Here is a 20474-nt window from a genome sequence, read left to right on the forward strand (position 1 = left end):
TAAATAATTAAAGAACTCACCAGGCTAGATAGATCATAGAAACAATAAAGATGAGTAAAACAAATGCACCAGCAGCTACACCATAAACCCAGGTCTTCAGCCTCCCATCTAAAAGGAATGAATGTTAGTCAGTAGTGTTTGAGTTAGCGTTGTTGAATTATTAGTTCTGATATAGCATAGAAATACTTTAATAATTCAAAATGAATGTATTCACTAGAAATTACAGATTAATAAGAGTAAATGCTGTTAAATAAGTGAGCAATGACTTCTCTCTGCCCTTGTGCTCTGCTTTTCAGCCAGTCTGGATAATTCAAATGGAGTTGAGATGTGGGACAGAGGGAGTAGGTGAGATATCTGGAAACTCAGCCCCAGGGCCCACTGGTAGTGAGCAATCCCTCAGTGTGATTGCAGGGCAGTCCATCAGCCCAGGGCTCATTTACGCTGTTAGCATCACTTTCCATTCTAGCTCCAGTAAATCAACCTGCCTGTTATTTTTACTCCTGTTTCTATTTATTTTCATGTTTTTAAATAATCCTAGCATGCTTTATCTCATCCATACCTTAACTGTACATACACAACTTTCACTACAGCATAAAGTAATATTTTTTTAATATCTCTTCCCACCAAATGCAAGTTTTGTTATCACAAAACTACTTCTCCTCACAGAATAAAAATATACTAAAAAAGACAATCCATGCTTATAGATAGAACAACTGTCTGTTATTAATGAGGACTGTATTTATATGCAGCCTGTGCAGTTTGTATTTTGGACATGATGTGCTTGCAGGCTGAGGTACACATACCACTCTCCTTCTTGCCTCGATCCTAGAAGCACCTAACTCTACCAGGAAAAATGATGTGACTTTGTCTGTGGGGTTTTGCTCTGACCCCAAATGAGCATGTCAGAACTAAAAGTACAGGCATGCTCTTTGACTCACTACTTTTATGCGACTCATTTTTCAAATTTCTACATGGCTTTTTGAAAACATTGTTTTCCAGGATGTTAGCTAGCCTTGTTACATTTCCTTGACAATAAAAAAAATCTATTATAAATCTGAATTATTTCATTTACAAATGGCAAAAGTTTTATTTCATTTACAAATGGCAAAAGTTTCATTTCATTTACAAATGGCAAAAGTTTTATTTCATGAAGTTGTGTATATTTTCAACGTAAGCAAACACAGATAAAATTTTTCAGACCAAACCCTTACTGCTTCCTGATATCTCTCTAGAACAAAGAGACATCATCAATGCAGTTTATATTTCTGCAATGTAATAATAACAAAAATTAGTCAGACGGAGTTTGCTCAGTTACACAGTAGTGCTTTCTATTGTTCTGCAGTTAAGCTTTCTGGTCTCTAGCAATGCAAAATCTTGCAGTCATGTGGACAAGTTGTTCAAGACTAATCAATAGCAAAACATTTTACCTTTGCTACCTTAATTAACCTAAAAAACATTATAACATATATAATGAAATTAACTGATAAATTAAACAGTAGATTTGACCTGACATACTCTATGATATAATATCAATGAGAGGAATTCAGACCTCAGTACTGCTAAATAGGTTAGTTTCTTCTCTCCTTGCCTTACTTCCATTGGTAAATTTAAGGGTTTTCAGGTTGTTTTGGGTTGACTTGTTTTAAAATAGTAACATCTTGAAAAAAACTGGAAATATCTTGTGTATAGATTATTTATTTTTGTCAAAGCAAGGAACTCTGTTAATGAGGTCATTCCTATTATGCAACTACTGGCATCTAACTCAGGCTTTCTGAATTCCCTCTGGACAGATTATTTCTAAGTATACAAGGGAATTGGCATCTCAAACTCATCTGTTTGTGGTAATACATCAGCACAGACAACTGAGGAGGATAGTTTTAATACCTTCCTTTCTGAAACTGCAATAAAATTTGTTGAAGACAGTGAAAGAGCTATTTTAAATTTAGACTTAGAAACTGTAAGGAAAGGAATAAACATGCCAGAGTAAATGAAAACCTTTCCAATAGATATCCAATCCTGAAATTAAAATGATCCAGTAAATCTCATCTGAAGTGCAAAATGTTCACTTTCTTTCACATTTGCTCATACCTTCACTGCAATAAAGGATTAGTTCTATTGAATATGGCTGGGATTATCTGAACCAAGCTTTGTCTCCTTCCTAACTTGAATTATAGAAAAATTGGTGAGTTTTCATGAAATCTCTCAACTGGACTTTGCTCCAAAACCATGCCTGAGCTCACATGAGCATCCAAATTCCTAAACAGTTTAAGGCAACTGTCCGATATTTGCTTATTGTTGCCAATCTGGCTTCTACAGCCCACCCTCTGGCCTTTTCAGGTGCAGTTAGCTAGAATGAGTAAATGATAACATATTTGTTAAGATGCTGTTTTTTAAAGGAGGACGAGAAAAGTTTAATTTTCTTTTTCTTTTTTTTATTGATGATTAAAGTACTTAGACTAAAGACCATTTTATTGCAGGTATCAAATATGTATCACAGTACAAATAACAGTAAATGCTAGTAGGACTAATGGGATCTAACATAAGTATTTCTAATTTCTAACCCGAATGTTATTTAATCTGCTTATTAGAAGTATTGTGATAATTCTCAATTTGCAACATTTTATGGATTATGCATGTAAAGACAGTGCTTTCAATTCTGAGATTAAAAACATCCTAAAACCTTTAGAAAGAAGTGAACATTTTAAGACATAAGTGTGTTAGATTATTTAGCTCTGTGTGATTTAAAAGACACTTAAGATGATAACCAATTGCTCTCTTCCACATAAATAACATTTTGGACAAGCAACATATATCTTTATGTGAAATATTTTGTTAATTAAAGTTTTATTTATCTCAGTACTTAATAGCACTAAGAAATATTTACTGGCATGTGATTACATGATGGACTATACAAAGTATTTTTTATGAAATAACTGACTTATATTTCATGCCACTCTTGCATACAAGTCCTTGCTCAGCTCTTACGAGCACGGTCCATTATGAAAGCAAATACTGCCTACAGACTTCAAGCATGTCTATGCTAAATGTCAATAATATGTTTAGATTTTGACTAAAATGAATTAGCTTAAATATGGATATGGCAGAAAAGCATATTATTTTCTACAATTAGTTTCCTACAATTTATCCTATGGCTGCATATTTCAAGCAGCTTTTACCCTTTGCAGTCACCAGATCTACCTTTTCATTCCTCTGTCAACAGCATTGTTTGTTGAGACACCTTAATTTAACATCCTGGCTTGCACCTTTGCAGCCAACTTGCTTCTAAAGTCACATTTCAAATAGCTTTTGTGAATTTTAACAGGTATAAGGGAATAAAAGGAAATCTTCTGCAATATAAGATTTCCTTAAATATATTGATGGAGTAGTGAGAAGGCTGGGGGTTTACTTATCTCCCTTTGTTTTCAGTCAGAGCAGATTCCTGCCTTCTTAAATGAACACTTGAGGGTTTTTCTTTTCTTCCTTGGCATCACAAAAATACAAATGCCAGACCCTGAAGCAGTACTTAGCACTAAGAACTGCTCATTGCATGACTTCACCTGGCCCAAAAGGCTGTAGAAACCAGGTCCTTCCTCGTCCTGACTGGTTACTGGAGGGCTGGGTGGGGTTCACAGCTCGACTGGTTTTCACATCTCCCTTTTTGTCCTCCATGGTGGGGATCACCACCACCGGGATGAGAGTGCACTGTTCGAGTGTGCCATCGGAGGACATAACTTCAGTGTATCCATCTTCACAACTGCATGTTCTAGTCTGTAGGGAACAAGTGTTTTACACTGTGTAGCAGAAAAATAAAGTTTTCTGTGAGCTACAAAGCATAACAAAATGGATGACTGGAGGAGAAGACTCTTTTGATGAGTGCTAGCCTGGAGAGTACCTCTTCATATATATTTTATGCAAGTTCATACCATATCGACAGAGATTATTTAACATTTAATTGAAAGGTAGAAAATGGTGTGAGGTTGATTTTAACAAATGAATAACTAGTAAAATCTCCAAAAATACTTTTTGTTGGCACAATCTTTGTAATGCAGAAAGATGTGTGGGAAGCCCTCACGGGGGTGTTTTATGCTCCAATGCAGTAGCACATACCTCACTGCAGTAAGCGTGGGGATGGCTGCACGGTGGGTTACATGACCTGTCAGCATCTGGTTGGCGCATCACTAAACAGCCCCCTGTAGGACAGAAAATCATATTTTGACATGGTAATACCTCACCACTGATGAAATTACTGATGTCATTACTTGCTGCAGTATATCATGGATGTCAATATTTTTGCTAATTTGAATTTAAGAGTCCTTCTCTTGTTCCAAGGTGAAGGGTAATTGGTATCAAGTATTTTCTTATAGGTAGAGGAAATGGATACAGCAAATGTATTTGATTTCATGTGCATTTTAGAGAACTAATAATTGGCAATGGAGCCTTTTGCTTTACTCTTTGTTCCTTTGGTGGATTGCTCAAAAAACAGTTTAAATGCTTTAAAACAGCTTTAAATGCTCAAGGGAATAGATTTGGCTCTCTAGGGCCTTCCTTATGACTCTCATATTAAAACTGTGGCCAAAATAGAAGTAAAAGCATATTTTTAATTTATGTCTTTGCCTGTTAAACTGAAAACAATTTACTCATCCTGTTTATGAAAGGATACCTGTTTTCTGCTGCTCCTCAGTGGTCACTTTTACACATGCTATAGCTTTGTCTTCATGAAGTGAGGCTTCATGTTAGTGTAAGATTTTTTTGAAAGGAAAGCAGTATTATCAGTAAAGCATGTACTGAATGTTACAATACTGATAATATAGTGGGTTTCAGTCTTTTTCCTTTTTATACAGACCTAGTTCTCATTTCTGTAACTTTATGTACAGTGCAGTTATTGTTAGGGACCAATACACACAATCAGGCTTTCACTATCATTTCAGCCAGAATGTCTTTAAAATACGTTTAGAAACAGTTTGAATTTACCTGTGTTTCCTTTTAGCTTACAGAAGAGGGATATGCATCATGTAGTTTAAAATTTATACTGCTACAGGACAACTTATCTTTCATCTCTCACATTAGTAATATTTTTATACTGGTGTGATATGATAATGAAATCCTGACAGCTGAGGTTGGTCACAACCATAGCAGATGTAGTTAGATGTGGTTATGTAGATCCAAGTGTTAACAGGATGACCAATGAAGAACAAAGAAAACCCTGCTGGTTACCATAAGTTTTCCCCATCCCCAGAAAAGAAAATCATACATCCTAGCATACAAATCACATGCCTGTGGGAAACTATGCAATAAAATATCAGTCATCCAAGGAAGCTGCAGAAGGAAATCGTCCATGGGAAATAACACCTTCAAGTAAAAAAGAGCTATTCAGCACAGCAATATTATTCAAGTAAATAAATAGATAAAGATCTTAAAATACCAACAGGACTCAAATTAATTCTTTGACAATGTCTGAATTAAAATATATTATGCTAGAGCCAAATGTGCAGCAATAAGGCAGACAAGAAACACAGTCATCAGAGATATGGGTTGATTCTAGATCACAATAGGTAATCTCCATTTAAATCAATCATGTATATGCATCTATCAGTTCGAGTTCTTAAATACTGTAGTTTATACAAAACACTTTCAAAAACATACAATTGTAAATTAAAATCTGGTTCACTACTGTATATTTAATGTAGAGAAATTCTCACAGAACTTATACTTAAGTGCTGTGTCTGAAAACAATCAGAAACATATGAAAAATATAGTTTTGCATTGCACAGAGACTGGTGATCGCATGATCTGGAATTTTCCACTATTCTTCATTTCAAACCAGAAAGTCACCACAGCTTTAAGGCCACATACAAACAAAAATGTCTTCCAATGTCTTTGAAAGAAGTTATACAGTACAGGTCTGAGGTTTGTCAGCCTAGGAGGTCCCATTATAAAAAATCTGCCAACAACATATTCATACATTTGTCTTTCCTGGAATTTATCTCATGGCCATATTCAGTCACATCAGAACAAATGTGACTGACTGTGATTTATGAATACATTCTGATTTTAACATCTCAGAGCCATAATCTCCAATATGCTATTTATTTTGAAATCCTAGAGGACCTTTCATAGATAATATCCTATATTAATCTCAATAAGAATTCTTACTTAAGAGTTTTACTTACCATACAAGCATCTTAGCTAAGCAGGAAGGAATCAAGGTGCACAAATAATGCCTTGTTGCATTTGCTGTGAACATGATGTGTTTTAATAGTCTAACAGCATAAGGTAAGATTTGCAAGAAACTTTGAACTATTATTTCAACACCTTGTAAAACTAATACAGATATTTTATTTCTACTGTTACAATAAACAGTAGTGGTGGATTCCAACATCAAGAAGTATTGTATTGGCAGTCCATGAATAACAGCTCTCCTCCTGTGACTGACCTGGCAGTGGCTGGCATTGAGGATGTGTTTACAATCTCTGGGATTCTTTTACTATCATCTGAGCTGATACAAAAGCTATTTATACAACAAATACATAACTCTTAGCTTAAATGAATCCCTATTTCTGAAAAAAAAATTTATATAAATAGACAGATATGAAGATTTTCTTCTGAGATCTCAGTTATTCTCTATTTCATGTTTTTTATGCTTTGGTTTGCAAAAAAATTCATTCCATCCCAAAGCTGTCCACTGAAGTATCCTGATATATATTTATGGCGTTGAAGTAAAGAAATAAACTTATATCAGCACAATTATTAAAATTTGATATTTTGTAATTTTAAGGAGATGTATCATATATGGATGACATTATCAAGTTTGCAACTTTCTCTGCCTTTGTATAGGCACTGAAATGACCTTTAATACATAAAAGTTCTATTTGTTGCAGGGCTAGAAATCTAAACCCCTAGATTTAGAAGTGCAAAGATGCCTATGGTAAAAAAAACCAAAACAACCATTTACAATGTAAAGTATTTCAGGTCCACTACAGAAGATAATATTTATATTTACTTTTAGCATTACTTGCTGCATAATTCTGGAAAAGAAACCACATCTTTAATATGCAAAAAGATCATGATTCAAGTCAACATGGCAATTCCAACATCAGGAAGGGATTTTAGCAGATTTTTTCTTTTTTTTTCAATTTGTTGGAAAACCACATTATTCACCTGTTTTCCAGGCTTTTTCTGTGCGTATAAAAAGAGTAGTTACCTGTGACGTTTAAACCATCTGACCTTTGGCACCACACGGTCCGAGAGGATCCCTTCCATGGGCTAGCCATCCACTTGTATTCATAACACTGGCCATCTACAGAGAGAAAATTTGTTTTTCAAGAAATCTGATGACAAGATCTTAGGCTACCACTGTTAGCAACTACACTTCATCAGTAGATCATTCTCATTCTGTGACAACACTCATTATAATTAACAGCCTGAACAGCTAAGTAGGGTCTTCCTCCTTCATCCAGCAACTTAGAGGACTGCACTGCATACATGGAAGCTCCAACATCTCCTGCACTTACTGGAAACAGACAGAATAGACCAGATGTGTCCTGGACACTAACTATAAAGGCTGTACGCTCTGCTTTTTGATTAACTCTGAGGTACTTAATGGGTAAAAGAAGTGTTTCCGATAACCTCATAATGGTTGTGGCCCATGTGCTTTGCAAAACTCATTTAGAAGTCAGGTTTTTTTCTTGGTAACATTGAGCTTCAGTCAATGTTCCAGTGCTTGGTGAAGTGGCCAGGGCTGCACCTGGCTTCATGTCTAAACCTGGGATGAATCATGAAGTCCTAATTCCTTTTTGCCTGATCTGGCCTCTGAATGGACAAGAAATGTCTGTACAAGAAACTACTTTTCTTAGATACTTTGTCCACTACCAGTGGTAAGCATGGCTGAGGCATGCAATTAACAATTCAAAGGGTAGAGAGAAATCTAAATTTCATTATGCATCAAAACTTAAAGATTTCTTTTTTAAATGTTACTAAAGCAGATAAGGCAACTGTTTGTCCCATATCATAAAAAGAAATGTAATTATTAAAAAATGATAATTTTAAAGCGGTAACATATGATAGTTATCAAATCTGCACTTGCCTAAATTTTTGAACCATGAACAGAAAGAAAATAAAACTACTGTTGTTCTGTGGTTTTTTCCTTATAGGAGGAGGCCTTACGTATATTTTTTTACTTACCATTGCATGATCTTGTTTCCAAAGCCTGTTCTGGACAGAGATGTTGATTCTCTAATTCCTGAATGATCACCGCTCGAGATCGGACTTGTATTCCCCCAAAGCCGAGATCCTCACCATTAACACAGGTGAGCTGGCAAAGGCTCCATCCTGACCATTCTCTCAAGTAACAGTCCCCTGTCAAAGAGTAATTTTTATAAGATGAATGATCATTGTATGTGAAGAGTTTTTAGCACTGAATATGTCTTAGAAAAAAAAAAATGCCCAAATCTGGTTTCTTAATTTTCCTTCTTTTTAGTTCCTTTCATTACTATTTTTAAATTTCACTTATACTTAAGAGAAGATAATATTTTGACACTCTTTGAATATCTGTTTCATAGAAAATAGTAAAAAAAAAGATTATACAAAGGCCTATTTGTTCTAAAGCAGGGTAGTTTCCTGTAGCATTCCCATAGGATCACTCTCTTTTTGAATTTTTAAACAATGCTCCACTCAATATCTGATTTTTTGTGAATTTTAAGGTATTGTATGCCCTATGCTAAATTTATATATCATTCTCTTGCAATTCTTCTTTGATCTTAGAAAGAGAAAACATTTTCTGGTATTAAAAAGATTAATTGTTGCTTATCCTCATGCAGAATTTCTCTAAACAGATGTAGAAGCAACTGCTGGAACATTCTTTGCAAGAAAGGGAAATGGGAACATGATTAAAATGTCTGCTCTGGCTATTTCATGTTAGGATAATAGAGGTTTTTAGAATGTTATAGTGTAAAACCGAAAAATAAAATTATACTAATTAGCATGAACAGCTAAAGAACATTTAAGGAAGATCTGAGGCACAACACAAAGGAACCATTTTTTTAAAACTGCAGTCAAAAATTGGACTAGACTACGCACAGACTCATAAATAAACCTCTTAGTTCTCATTATTTCAGTGAAAAAGCTATTAAAAATTCATGCTACCTTGCATTATACTGATGGCAGATATAATCAGTACTGTGTTGACCAGATGCCTGATTAATGAAGGAATTTTATTTGCCAGCGTTAGGAAAGCAAGCGAAGAAATGAATAATTGACAAACTGGTATATACATAATAGGAAAACAAGTAGTGATTTTTGGAAACATTAGCTGGAGCGTATCATTAGCACATCCCCACAGGGCAGTTATTCTTGCTGGCTAAATATGAGATCGGGGAAGAATACGTTCCTGCTCAGCAAAATTTTAAAAGCAAGCAAAAAGCAGCTATTTTTTTTATATTTGACTAATATGAAAACATAACTACAAGCTTAATATTCTTCCAATTTTTATTTAAGAAGTAAAAATATGTGAAAATCATGTATTTGGAATGCTATGTACAAAGCAGTGATGGAAGCCTCTCCATTTTTGATTAATTTCTATTTATTGAGACAACTTTGCCTTCAGTCTAATCTGAAATGAACTAGAAAAAAAAATCTGAGAAGGAGGAGAATTTCAAGAGAATGAAAATAGGGTATTGGTATGAAATGATAGCTACATTAGAACTGAAGGAGTTAATCACTTCTGAAGATACAACACTAATGACTACTGAACAACAGTAACATACTTCAGATTCTACAAGTAAGTGTTTGAAATGAACTGGAGGGGTTTTACTACAAAATTAAACAGCTGTTATGTGCTCTTAATACTGCTCAGTAGGAGGATCATCGACCTGATAATTCATAACAGCTCCTTTGGATTCAGTTCACAAAGGCAATGATAGTGCATGTCTCATCCAGAGAGTTAAACAGCTAAGAGGCACTCATGTTTTCTCAGAGATCAAAACAATAGCTTCATTTGGAATAGACCCTTTAAAGAAAAAAATAAGACCCCTTAGCTTAGCTTCCTTAGACACCCATAAAACGCATCGAGTTCTTAGTCACTGGTAAAAGTATTAGTAAAGCTGTTAGGTGATCTAAGCACTTAAAACAAATATTTTGCTGCAAATCAACACTCTACAGAGTTAAATACAGTTTTTATTTAAAACAATTTTGTGAAAAAATATATTCTTCTTAGGTACAATCTATGACTGAGATGTCTTTTATAAAATTTAAAACGTGGTATTTTTTTAATTGATTTATTGTCATGAAGCCACTCCTGGAAAGTAACTCTGTAGGCCATTTGATGGATGAATCCAATCAGTAAAGCACATGAAAAGATTTAATTGCCTGTGACTAATGCTAGGCACTAATAACTGTAATGACACCCAACCAATCTTGAAAAGCAACATTTATTTGAACAGCTTTGTTACCTGGACAAGGGACGGTGCAGGTTTCCTCAAGTATCATCTTCTTATCACCGTCTATAATAGGCTCTATTTCTCCACAGAATTCCTCATCTACTACTTTGCCAACATCTTCAAGGGATCCATCATAAACCACACAGGAAATGTTCCTCACTCGTGTTCCCTCTCCACATTGAGCATCCTATGGAAGGAGGACATATATGGATACTGGACAGAAGAAAGTGCCAAAAGACTAGATTTGACTTATGTGTCACTCTGTCTTCTATTATTTCTGCTTAACTACTTATTCATTCCAGTGAGGAGAAAAATAGAAAAAAAAAAGACATAGTTCAATACTTCTGAAACAAAAAAATAAGCAAACCCAACCCAAAATTTCTGGTGGCTGCTACCTCTGTTTCTTAAAGTATGGAGCTATTTATGCCTTTGAATTGGAACCACAGCAGTATCTCAAGTGAAGATCTCTTCTAGTATATGATTATATTTCTGCTGATATACTTTTACAATAGAAGTATTTAAATTATTAGCAAAAATGCTGCTTGGGTACTAAAGTTTACATTTATACTTTGAATATCTCTAGGACAGTGTTGTATCTGTTGAAAAATATGAACCCTAAGGAAAAAAAATCTTTAGTTTTTGTATAAGAGAGGTGGAAGCAAATTGTTTACGGCATTGTGAAGGAGGTATCTGGGTATATCCCAAATACATGAGGTCCATAACTTCAAAGTCCCATATGGCTTTTACCTCTACTTTGCATGGAGACCATTGACCATATTGCCATCGATAACAAGGTTTTACTGGACAGGGTTTGAATTGCTCCATCTGAGAGGGACAAGGCCTCCCATCACCCTGAAATGGCTGATTTATGGTCCTTCTTCTGATCATTTTTCCTGTAAACAAGAAACAACAATATAACTAACAGCAGAGTGGTTAGACTGATTCATTCCTCAAGATGGTTCTATTTTGCTGAGAAGTGTTGTATTTGAGTAAAGTCATTTTTCCACATTTGAAAAATTGAATTGTAAAACAGATCTGTTGGCTCTTGTCTGTTATGTGGATTCATATTTTCCAAGACAGACACTTTATTGTTTGTTTGTACTGCAAGTGCAGGAGGATGTCTAATTAGGATTGCTCCTGTAACAGCAAACAAAAGCAGTAATTTCATAGTTCAGAAGCCTGTAGAAAAATATTCTTTCTCAAAGTGACAATATGTTTGTAGCATTTCACTGGAGATTCCTGCTCCTCATCCGGAGTTTTCTGCTAGAAGAGACCAATATTTTCTGTTCTTCCCTAACACAGAAACATGTGTTCCATAATTGTCTGATTCCTGCAAATTGGAACAGCTTGCAACTTTCCGTGACTGTCTGTCTGGATAACGTGACATGCAGATTTTGCAAGAGATGGAGGATTCTTCACTCAGGCCCAAAGAAAATTAAAATACGGGAGGCTCATCTGACATTAATCTTCTCTTCAGCCATGAGTAGTACTCAGTTTCACTGAGATACAGGTTTTAATTCAAATATTTATATAAATTGAAAGATGAAGACATTTTTATCCTTTCAGCAACTCTTGCTTCTTTCATCTTGCAGTGGACATTAGACCATTATGCTTCATTACAGAGACATCGTGATATAACCAAAAATTTTCTTCTGTGTCTGAAGTAGTGGCCAAGGGGCTGTTCTGTCACCTTACAAGGGTTTCCACAAAGCCAACACAGCTGTAGCATTTTAATCTATATATAAATATGAGTCAAGTCTGAAAAAAGATGTATGTATTTAAATTTGTATACTAAGGCTTATAATAAACTAAAGCATTACCCAGGTTTACCTACATAACACCTGATGTTAGCTCACCAAAGAATTAATCTTTAATCCTACATTTCAGTCTCATGCATTTGGAATTGAGTACCCTAATGATAATGACACGAATCTTTTGCTGAGAGCAAGCTACACAAGCCATGATGCAGAAGCAGAACCATATAAATCTCCCAGACAGCTGTGTTCACTGCAGACAGCAAGAAAGATGTTCGTGAAGCAGAGCCTCATCATTCTTGAATCCACAGCTGCTCCAACTGAGATGTCATGGGAGAAAAAAGATTCTCTTGAAAAGTACTGACATATATTTGATTTTAAAAAACTTAGATAATGGTCAGCAACATTTCAGAAAAAAACAAATTAGCACAATTACAGCAAAAGTAACTTGTACCTCCATACTCGCTCTGTATTTAAAACTATAGAATTCTGCAGTAAGTTCGTTAGTTTTAATCATTGTGCACTTCCACAATTTTAGCTGTTCTAAACTCATCACTAATAATGAAACTTAAGAGAAAATCCCTCTCTCCTTTTCCTCCCCCCACCAGCTGAAAAATAAATATTAACATCAATGTTTATTTTTGTCTCATATATCATTCATCATATCTCGCTTTGTTCCCATACCAAATTCTCATTATCTTCAGTGAGTAAAGTCTCACTCAAGCATACTATTTCCATGAATAAGACTGATTTAGATCTCTGTCACTCTTCTTAGCTAGCTACATTTTATAGTTCTGCAAAAAGAGGTGTTATTGTTTTTATTAAAGAAAAAAGCCCAAGGGTTCATTCTTTAAAATATGCCAAAGGTACGTACTGACCTGTAAGGCCACACGTTTGAGAGCACTCAGACCAAGGGGACCAGTCAGAGAGCTGACAGTTCACAGGACATTCCACCACACAGGACATATTCATTTGCCACGTCTTTTCCAAACCAAGCTAAAAAAAATTGTTGAAGTCAGTACATAACTCCAGGCCTCTCCGTCATCAGTGCAGTGTGATGCATTCGGACATGGTGAATCTGAGATAACTAAAGCTTTATGCAAGCGCTAAGTCATTACTAAATAAAAAGTAAAGCAATTAGGACATCAAAAATCTCACTTCAAGGCCATCCTAATACATATGCTGATGTTTAAATACATGCTTAAATCCTATTTTCATCAATCATTTTCTAACTAGAGCCTATAAATGGACGGCTTCAGCTCACAGTATTACTTTTTACAAGGTAAAGGCCAAAGTAATTTTATGAAGTATCAATGAAGTATTTTGAAATGGGAATGTAAAAATATCAACAGCTATTCATAACCGAATTGAAGTGATGCTAGGAGCCAGGTTCAAAACTAACAAAAGGAGGAAGATGAACATGTATTGGACAGTCAGTTTATTTATCTGAAGATGCTGCAGATGCTAAAAGTTTACTCTCAAGTGAGACTGAACAAGTTAATGAAAGAGAAATCTGAAGGTTTAAACACACAGAAACCCCATCAGGCAAATGCAGCCCAAGAGCTGAAAAGTGGTGGAGGCTGCAAAAGTAGTAGATGGAAACTCACGGATGTCTGTTCTTCTTATTCCTCCTTAGGCATCTGCTTATGCCATCTTGTTTTTTTCCGTCTTGTGCATGACATATATTATGCTATCCATGGAAAAATATTGACATGACATTGACAATGATATGGTCCAAAAAAAAAAATATAGCTTTGTATGTTTTCCTGAAAAGCTCTGCAAATAGCAGAATCCTCTAACATTCATAAACTAAAAGCTGCAATTGCTGGAGGAGTATGTGAGAAGGGGACAGAGAAAATAATCAGACTCACATGTTTTCCCAAAAATATATTTTCTACTCAGTTCTTCCCTGAGTTGGATTCAGCCTACCAATAACAAATGATGGAAATCCCCTCCCTCCCAGGCAAAAAAGAGTTTTATGATCACGCCTGGGACATGGAACAATGTCTACATGGTCCTTTGGCCTAATGAGTTGGTCTCAGCATGAGTTAAAAGGATAGGTCAGGGTGTATGATATAAAATGTGAAAGAAAATCAATCCTGCCCGTATGAACAAATCTACAGCTTTCCAGCATAAAAGACTGTCCTCCTCGTTGGACCTCACCAGCGGACCTTGGTCATCATTGAGGCCTTTCAGAATCCCAGGAAGTTGTGAATATCTTTAGATAAAATCCCCACATAGTTTAAAAAAAAAAAACTAAAACAAACTAGACATTTCAAAACCTATTAATTTTAATGACTGGAAAGGTTAATGACATAAAATCAGCAGTTAAGACTTTAAAAGGGAAATAAAACCACTATTTCCTACTAAATACAAGAATAGAGCAATAATTAGGCGCAACATTAATGTGTCCTCCATAAATAAACTACCACAAGTACTGGAAATGTCTCCTCCTGATAGACTCACCACGTTTTAAATTTGCATTTGCAGTACCATTTATTGAGACAAATGTTTTATACATCAGAAAATGAGTTCTTGGCTTTTCTCAGTGGTTCAGTATAGCCTTGATTATACAGCTATCGCACACAGGCAACACCTGAAACTTTTGGATAATCTGGAATTCAGATGATTAGGAAGCTAGAGAACCCTCTTTGAAGTCCTTATTTGGGTCAAACCTTCTGAGCAAAGGCTTTAAAGCCTGATGATTTCATTCCTGCCAATTATAGAAACACGACTACTCTCTTTTGAGACTGGCCTTCTCAGCTGGACTTTATCAGCTCAAGAGGGAAAAGCCCAAGAGAGATATTAACAATGAAGAGGAGAAAGCTGAAGTCCAGATTACCCACGGTGACCTTCTATTTGCGTGTCTTAGTCAAGTGCTGTTTAAATAGATCTTGGGAGCAATTGACAGGCTGCAATTTGATAGTAATCACATATTCTTTTCTAATTCCTCTCCTTCCTGCAGTTTATGAACAACAATTCACCTTGAAGAGCTTAGAAAACATTTAAAAAGTGTCCAGTAGCCCCCTTACCTGAAAGCCTCTGTTCTGGATGAGCTGTGGTTTCTGACTTAACAATTGCAAGTGCTGAAAGACAACCCTGAGCACCCTGTGCTCCTGATCACATATGCCAGGGGCAGCAGGCTGCCAGACCAGCATGCTCTTTAAACCCTGTGATCCACAAAAAGTACCTGCATTTGTTCATAAGAATGTTTGGCACCACAGATTAACCCATGCTGCCAGAGGTCAATCATGTAATCTGGCAAGCAGACTATTTACCAATAAAATGGAAAAGTTTGCTTTAATGCTGATTTCTAGGCTTTTCTCATCTTTAATTGAAGGTAAATGAATGAAAATAAGTCTATAATAGGAATATGACCAGTAACAGCTTGTTTTTGGTGATCTGATTTTCAAATACTCAAGGAGGAGAAAAGTCAAGTTCGTGCGAGGTGCTAATTTTGTAGAGTTAGAGAGCAAGTAATCCAGTATTACTGTGCCTTGGAAGTGTGAAGAGAACTACATTAACATAACCAGGACTTGGAAATAAGCTCTAGAAATTGATTTATCTTGGCAGTAATCAGGATGACTAGCTACCTTTTTTAGCTGATTGACTGAAACAAACCCAAGATCATATGGATGCATAAGGAAACCAGAACACAGGGGCTCAGCAGGAATGTTAGTATTTAACTACACTGATTCTCATACCTGAAGATGGTGATGGACAAAAGTCAGTAAGAAGGGGCTTTCTATATATACCTTTTATTAGTTTCTTGAACCTTCTACTATATAGAAACTCAGACATCATGTGTCCTAATTCCCCATGTCTCATCATGTGAAATCATGTGACCTAATTTCTTAGTGATCAGAGTAGGTTTATTTATTCTGATCTCTCTACTTTGCACACAGTAGTAAGAAACATAATTCGGTACATGTCTGTACAAATAAATTAAACAAACCTTTTGTTTTATTCATACATCTCGTATAAATTTTTATGATAGCCCAGGCAAATTCCATTAGCTAGGTCATTACAAACTTATTTCACATTTCCCCTATTCATCAACTTTTCCAACCCCATGCACCTTATTTTGAACTTCACTTAATCTTTCTGCACTGTCCTTTTAGTGCAAAACCACAGCAAAAATCCCCACCCTGAAGGATCATTAGCAAGAAGTACACAGTATGTATTCACACTTTGATAATTTCTTGAATAGTCTCCTCTCATGACCTGGAAGGTCACAACCTTGGCTTTCACGTCTTCACAGTGAAGGGTCTCTTCAGATCTGAACAGCTTGGCTTTCTTGTTAATCAGGTTAACAGGTTTTACTCTTAAGTTATTGGATCAGCCTTTGACCTTGTTGTACCACTGCTTACACATCCATAATTCAACAAAGAGTCTTAATGGTATGACTGGGGAGTGGATCAGAGCTTTCTACAAGAAGATATATCTCTGTATGATCTAGCAAATCAAAAGGGCAAATAAGAATTTCTCTGAGTAATAAACTTTCATTTCTTAAAGGCAGGAAAGCTCCTGAGGTTTTCTGAAATGAGATTTCAGTGTAAAATGTAATCATTTGTTCTAAATGTTGCTTTAAATCTTTAGTTAACAACAAGAATAATTTCTTGGTTTATGGTAGAAGAATTATATTTCCCCTTAAAATCTAATAAATCATATTTTTTCTATTGAAATATTTATGTGATGGATATTTTATATTATGTCTTGGTATTAATTAATCAATATCGCCGTCTCTTAGAAATAACCTGACAGACATTTTTTCTTCTTTTAACATATTAAAACATTAACAGAATGCATTAATGCAGTGCCTTATTAACTTCACAGCAACTTGCTGGTAGATAGTCAGATCCTGTGTTTTTTCTTGAGACATAATTTTTGCAGATTCCCCATCCCTGGAAGTGTTCCAGTCCAGGTTGGATGGGGCTCTGAGCAACCTGGTCTAGTGGAAGGTGACCCTGCCCATGAAAGGGGTGTTGGAACTAGATGACCCTAAGGAAGGACCTTAAGGTCCTTCCAATCCAAAACATTTTATGATTCTATGAAATTATTAGATTTGATTATAAACCCAAGAGCTGTGTGTGAAGGAGGAACATGGGACAGAAGTAGAGTGTCAGCCTCAACTGAAACCTCCTGCCTTTGCTAAGGACTTAGAGATTCAGGAATCTAGGATGTCAGAAGGGATTGGAGAAACTTAAGTAGGTCAGATACACCACTACAAAACGATAGTCCAAAGTAAATGATGAGTCTCCTGATTCCCTCCATTTCTGATGAGACTGTTTCTATGGGCACATCCTGAAGAGCAGCTACTAGTCAGAAGAATCACACAGAAAAACTGTTGGTGCCAAAGCCTCTGTGGAAGCCACTCCACCTTTGTCCCCCATTGCAACTGATTTTGTTTCTGATGTCATGGTGTTGGGCGAATGGCAGTTGAAACAAGTGCAGTTACTTTCCATCAAAAATGCATGCAGGATTGCCCTTAATGTAGTATTTGTGTTGTCTTCTTGTTTTCCTACATACTGCTATCTCCATGCAATTGAAAATATTAAGACCAACAAACAAATGTCAGGAAGCCAGTGCTGTCGAATTTGAGGTTAGTTTGAACATTTGCAAAATGGCTCTTTCAAAATTTAAGATCTACTAGTTAGTTCTCCATATATGCTCCTACTTAATACTACATTCATGCTGCACATTTTTTCACACTAGCCTGGGTATCTTTTCCATCGCACAGCTGGATACAAGAAGTTAGCATTCAGCCCAGCTGCAGAATGGCACATGAGAAATATTTTACAACACATTGTAAAATGATTGATACTGGCAGGTGTCCAAGGTTCCATGCGGAAATTGTATCAAATTAGAATTATGATTAGTATTCTGACTAAGATTTATTACATTTATTTTATTTTATTAATTATTGTTTCTAAGTAATTTCCTTCAGGACAAAATAATTAGCATATGTTCATGGAGGCACTTAAAAGCAACCAAAGGAAATTATATAAAAATCGCTGCTGATGGATCAGTTCATTTCAGAGGTACTTAACAATCCATGAATAGTGTTGCAAAACATCTGGTGAAGATGTCACACAGCTCAGTTTGCTCAGTATTAATTAGCACCATTAGAAGGGAGCTTAGTCACAGGTACCCACTCACCTCTTCACAGTACTTCAGGTCAACCGATTTGCCATCACTGCGAACACAATCAAGCATCCGTGTTTTGATGCCATTACCACAGACAGCCTTCTCGCTGAGCTGACATGTGCTCCAGTCTGGAAAAGATTAATTCATTAGCATAGCAGACTTTCAGATAGAATTCTTAATGATCCAATCTCCTATCTAATTCTAACTCCAATGGCCTAAAATAATCCAAAAAAGCAACTTTTACACATGCAAAGGCCCATGGAGCCCAGCTGCTATACATTTTTGGAAACAGCGACTTTTACTACAAATAGTCAGTGCCATGGTGCTTTCCTGAAAAGTTCATATTTGGTTTCATCTGCATGGATTTTGAGTAAATCCCCAAATTATAGCAGAAATAAATTTCCTGGACTGACAGCATACCCATTTCACCTAAGTTGCAAAGCCTCCATTTAATATTTTATGTAGATCAAATAGCCTGAATCAGTTTTCAGTACAAGTTCCACAACTCCCTCTGGATAAGAACAGAAAGCTAAAAAATCCATCCTGTAAGGTGAATGGAAGTGAACTGTAGTCCCAGGTTGTCACTAAAGCATAACACCACAAATACCTGTCACGTTGTAGTCATAGTGGTAGCAGTTCTTATTCAAAGTGCAGGCTTCTGCCTCAGTGGCAGCAGGACAAGGCTTTCCATCATCTGGTTGTCTCAGGGATTCAGCTGACCTTTCACGAACACTACTTCCATTGCATGGCTTAAAAGGGAGATTGGAAACAGCTTTGATATTTTGGCACCCTGATACCTTTTTATGCATTTGTTATAACAACCTTTCAAGTAATCCCTTCACAAAACACAAGTGTTATATAACAGGTTCATGCTTCTGTGTAAGAGAAACCCTTTTCTTTTATTTCAGAGGGAATTTAGTCTGCTCTTGCAGCTTAGTACCACCCAAGGTGAAATAGCCTTTAACTTGTTAACACCTCTCTATTTTCCTAATTAGTGCATGTTTCAGTACTATTGCTTTGGAACTATTTCACTCATGTCTGGATATTGAGAGGCTCACTTTCCAAATGCTATAATGTAGTGCACCAGAGCATCAATACTTAGAGGTCCTGAAACACTTTTATTTTTTGGTGGGTTTTTTTTGACATTTCTTTCTGAAATTGCTGTCAGGAATGGGAAAAAAGACCCAAAATTACCTTTCTATGTTCAGTTTTGATCTACAGACTTCACTCGTTATCAGACAGTGACATTTTTAGTACAGTGACTGTGCCACGAGGAAGAGGCTCAGAGCTAGGCTCAAAGACAGATTCCCAAGCCACTACCAAAGCTATTCCACTACACAGAAGGCATCCCTCACTAAGGAGTGACCACTGGGGCATTATAGTCTGTATTTTGGAGTAATTTCACTTAATGAAAAATACTGGCACACTTTATTTGCAGTCAATAATCAACAACCCTAAAGATGACACTATATATAGATATTTGCAGGTGTAATCACTGATCATTTCAGCATCTTTGTAGAATACATCTGGTATAAATTTTTAAAGTATCCTCCTAAAACTATAAATGTGACACTTCAGTATACTTCTTACCAAAGAACATTGAGACCATGATCCCCATTCAGACATAACACAGTCCTCGGGACATGGCAATGTGCATTTTCTAGCACCAAGCGGCATCTCTTCAGGATCACACAGATAGTCCTCTACAGTGTCAGAAGGACCATCCACAGTGTTTAACATGCACCTGGAAAAAAGAACTGCACATAAACTGCATTTGTCGTGGATTTTGTACATTAACTGCATTCTACAGTATTCTGAAACATTTTAACATTTTGTCAGCACATAACAGACCTGAGTATTGATCTATGAATATCCAAGAGTCAAAAATAATCCTTGTTTTTACAGATAATAGCCATATAATATAGACAGTCCCTATCAGTAATTTGCTGAGAGCTTCTGGGCAAGTGATTTGCTTGACATTAGCTTACCTCTAAGCCAGAACAATGCAAATAATTTATAGTTTAGACATATTTTCTGTATAATTCAACTGATAATTTTAAATCCAGAATAATTAACACTTTAAAAATTTATATTATTAGTATTAATCCCTAATTCCCACAGATGCTATTCAATTACCAAT

At 35.9% G+C, this 20474-nt stretch overlaps 1 protein-coding gene and 1 long non-coding RNA gene across 10 annotated transcripts in view; one reads left to right on the forward strand and one right to left on the reverse strand.

Annotated features, from left to right (window-relative positions):
- Nucleotides 1-20474, forward strand: part of LOC113968253 — a 48171-nt gene that overhangs the window by 19550 nt on the left and 8147 nt on the right. The window lies entirely within an intron of this gene.
- The window catches only part of THSD7A (thrombospondin type 1 domain containing 7A), a 287973-nt gene that overhangs the window by 5827 nt on the left and 261672 nt on the right, over nt 1-20474 (reverse strand). For 8 of the 9 annotated variants that reach the window (XR_003534452.1, XR_003534454.1, XR_003534448.1 and 5 more), the window contains 11 exons: nt 19925-20078; nt 18942-19083; nt 18347-18462; nt 13066-13183; nt 11181-11326; nt 10446-10620; nt 8182-8355; nt 7202-7297; nt 4108-4190; nt 3558-3768; nt 21-108 (listed from right to left, as the gene is read on the reverse strand). Coding sequence is in view for 1 of the 9 variants with exons in the window: in XM_027684634.1 (XP_027540435.1) it covers nt 21-108; nt 3558-3768; nt 4108-4190; nt 7202-7297; nt 8182-8355; nt 10446-10620; nt 11181-11326; nt 13066-13183; nt 18347-18462; nt 18942-19083; nt 19925-20078 (1503 nt within the window). In the remaining 8 variants the exon portion in view is untranslated. The remainder of the gene's footprint in view (nt 1-20; nt 109-3557; nt 3769-4107; nt 4191-7201; nt 7298-8181; nt 8356-10445; nt 10621-11180; nt 11327-13065; nt 13184-18346; nt 18463-18941; nt 19084-19924; nt 20079-20474) is intronic. The other variant, XR_003534455.1, reaches the window with a different exon arrangement.

The sequence above is a fragment of the Neopelma chrysocephalum genome, unplaced genomic scaffold (assembly GCF_003984885.1).
Source record: "Neopelma chrysocephalum unplaced genomic scaffold, ASM398488v2 Primary Assembly neopelma1_67, whole genome shotgun sequence".
In the NCBI taxonomy this organism is placed as follows: Eukaryota; Metazoa; Chordata; class Aves; order Passeriformes; family Pipridae; genus Neopelma; species Neopelma chrysocephalum.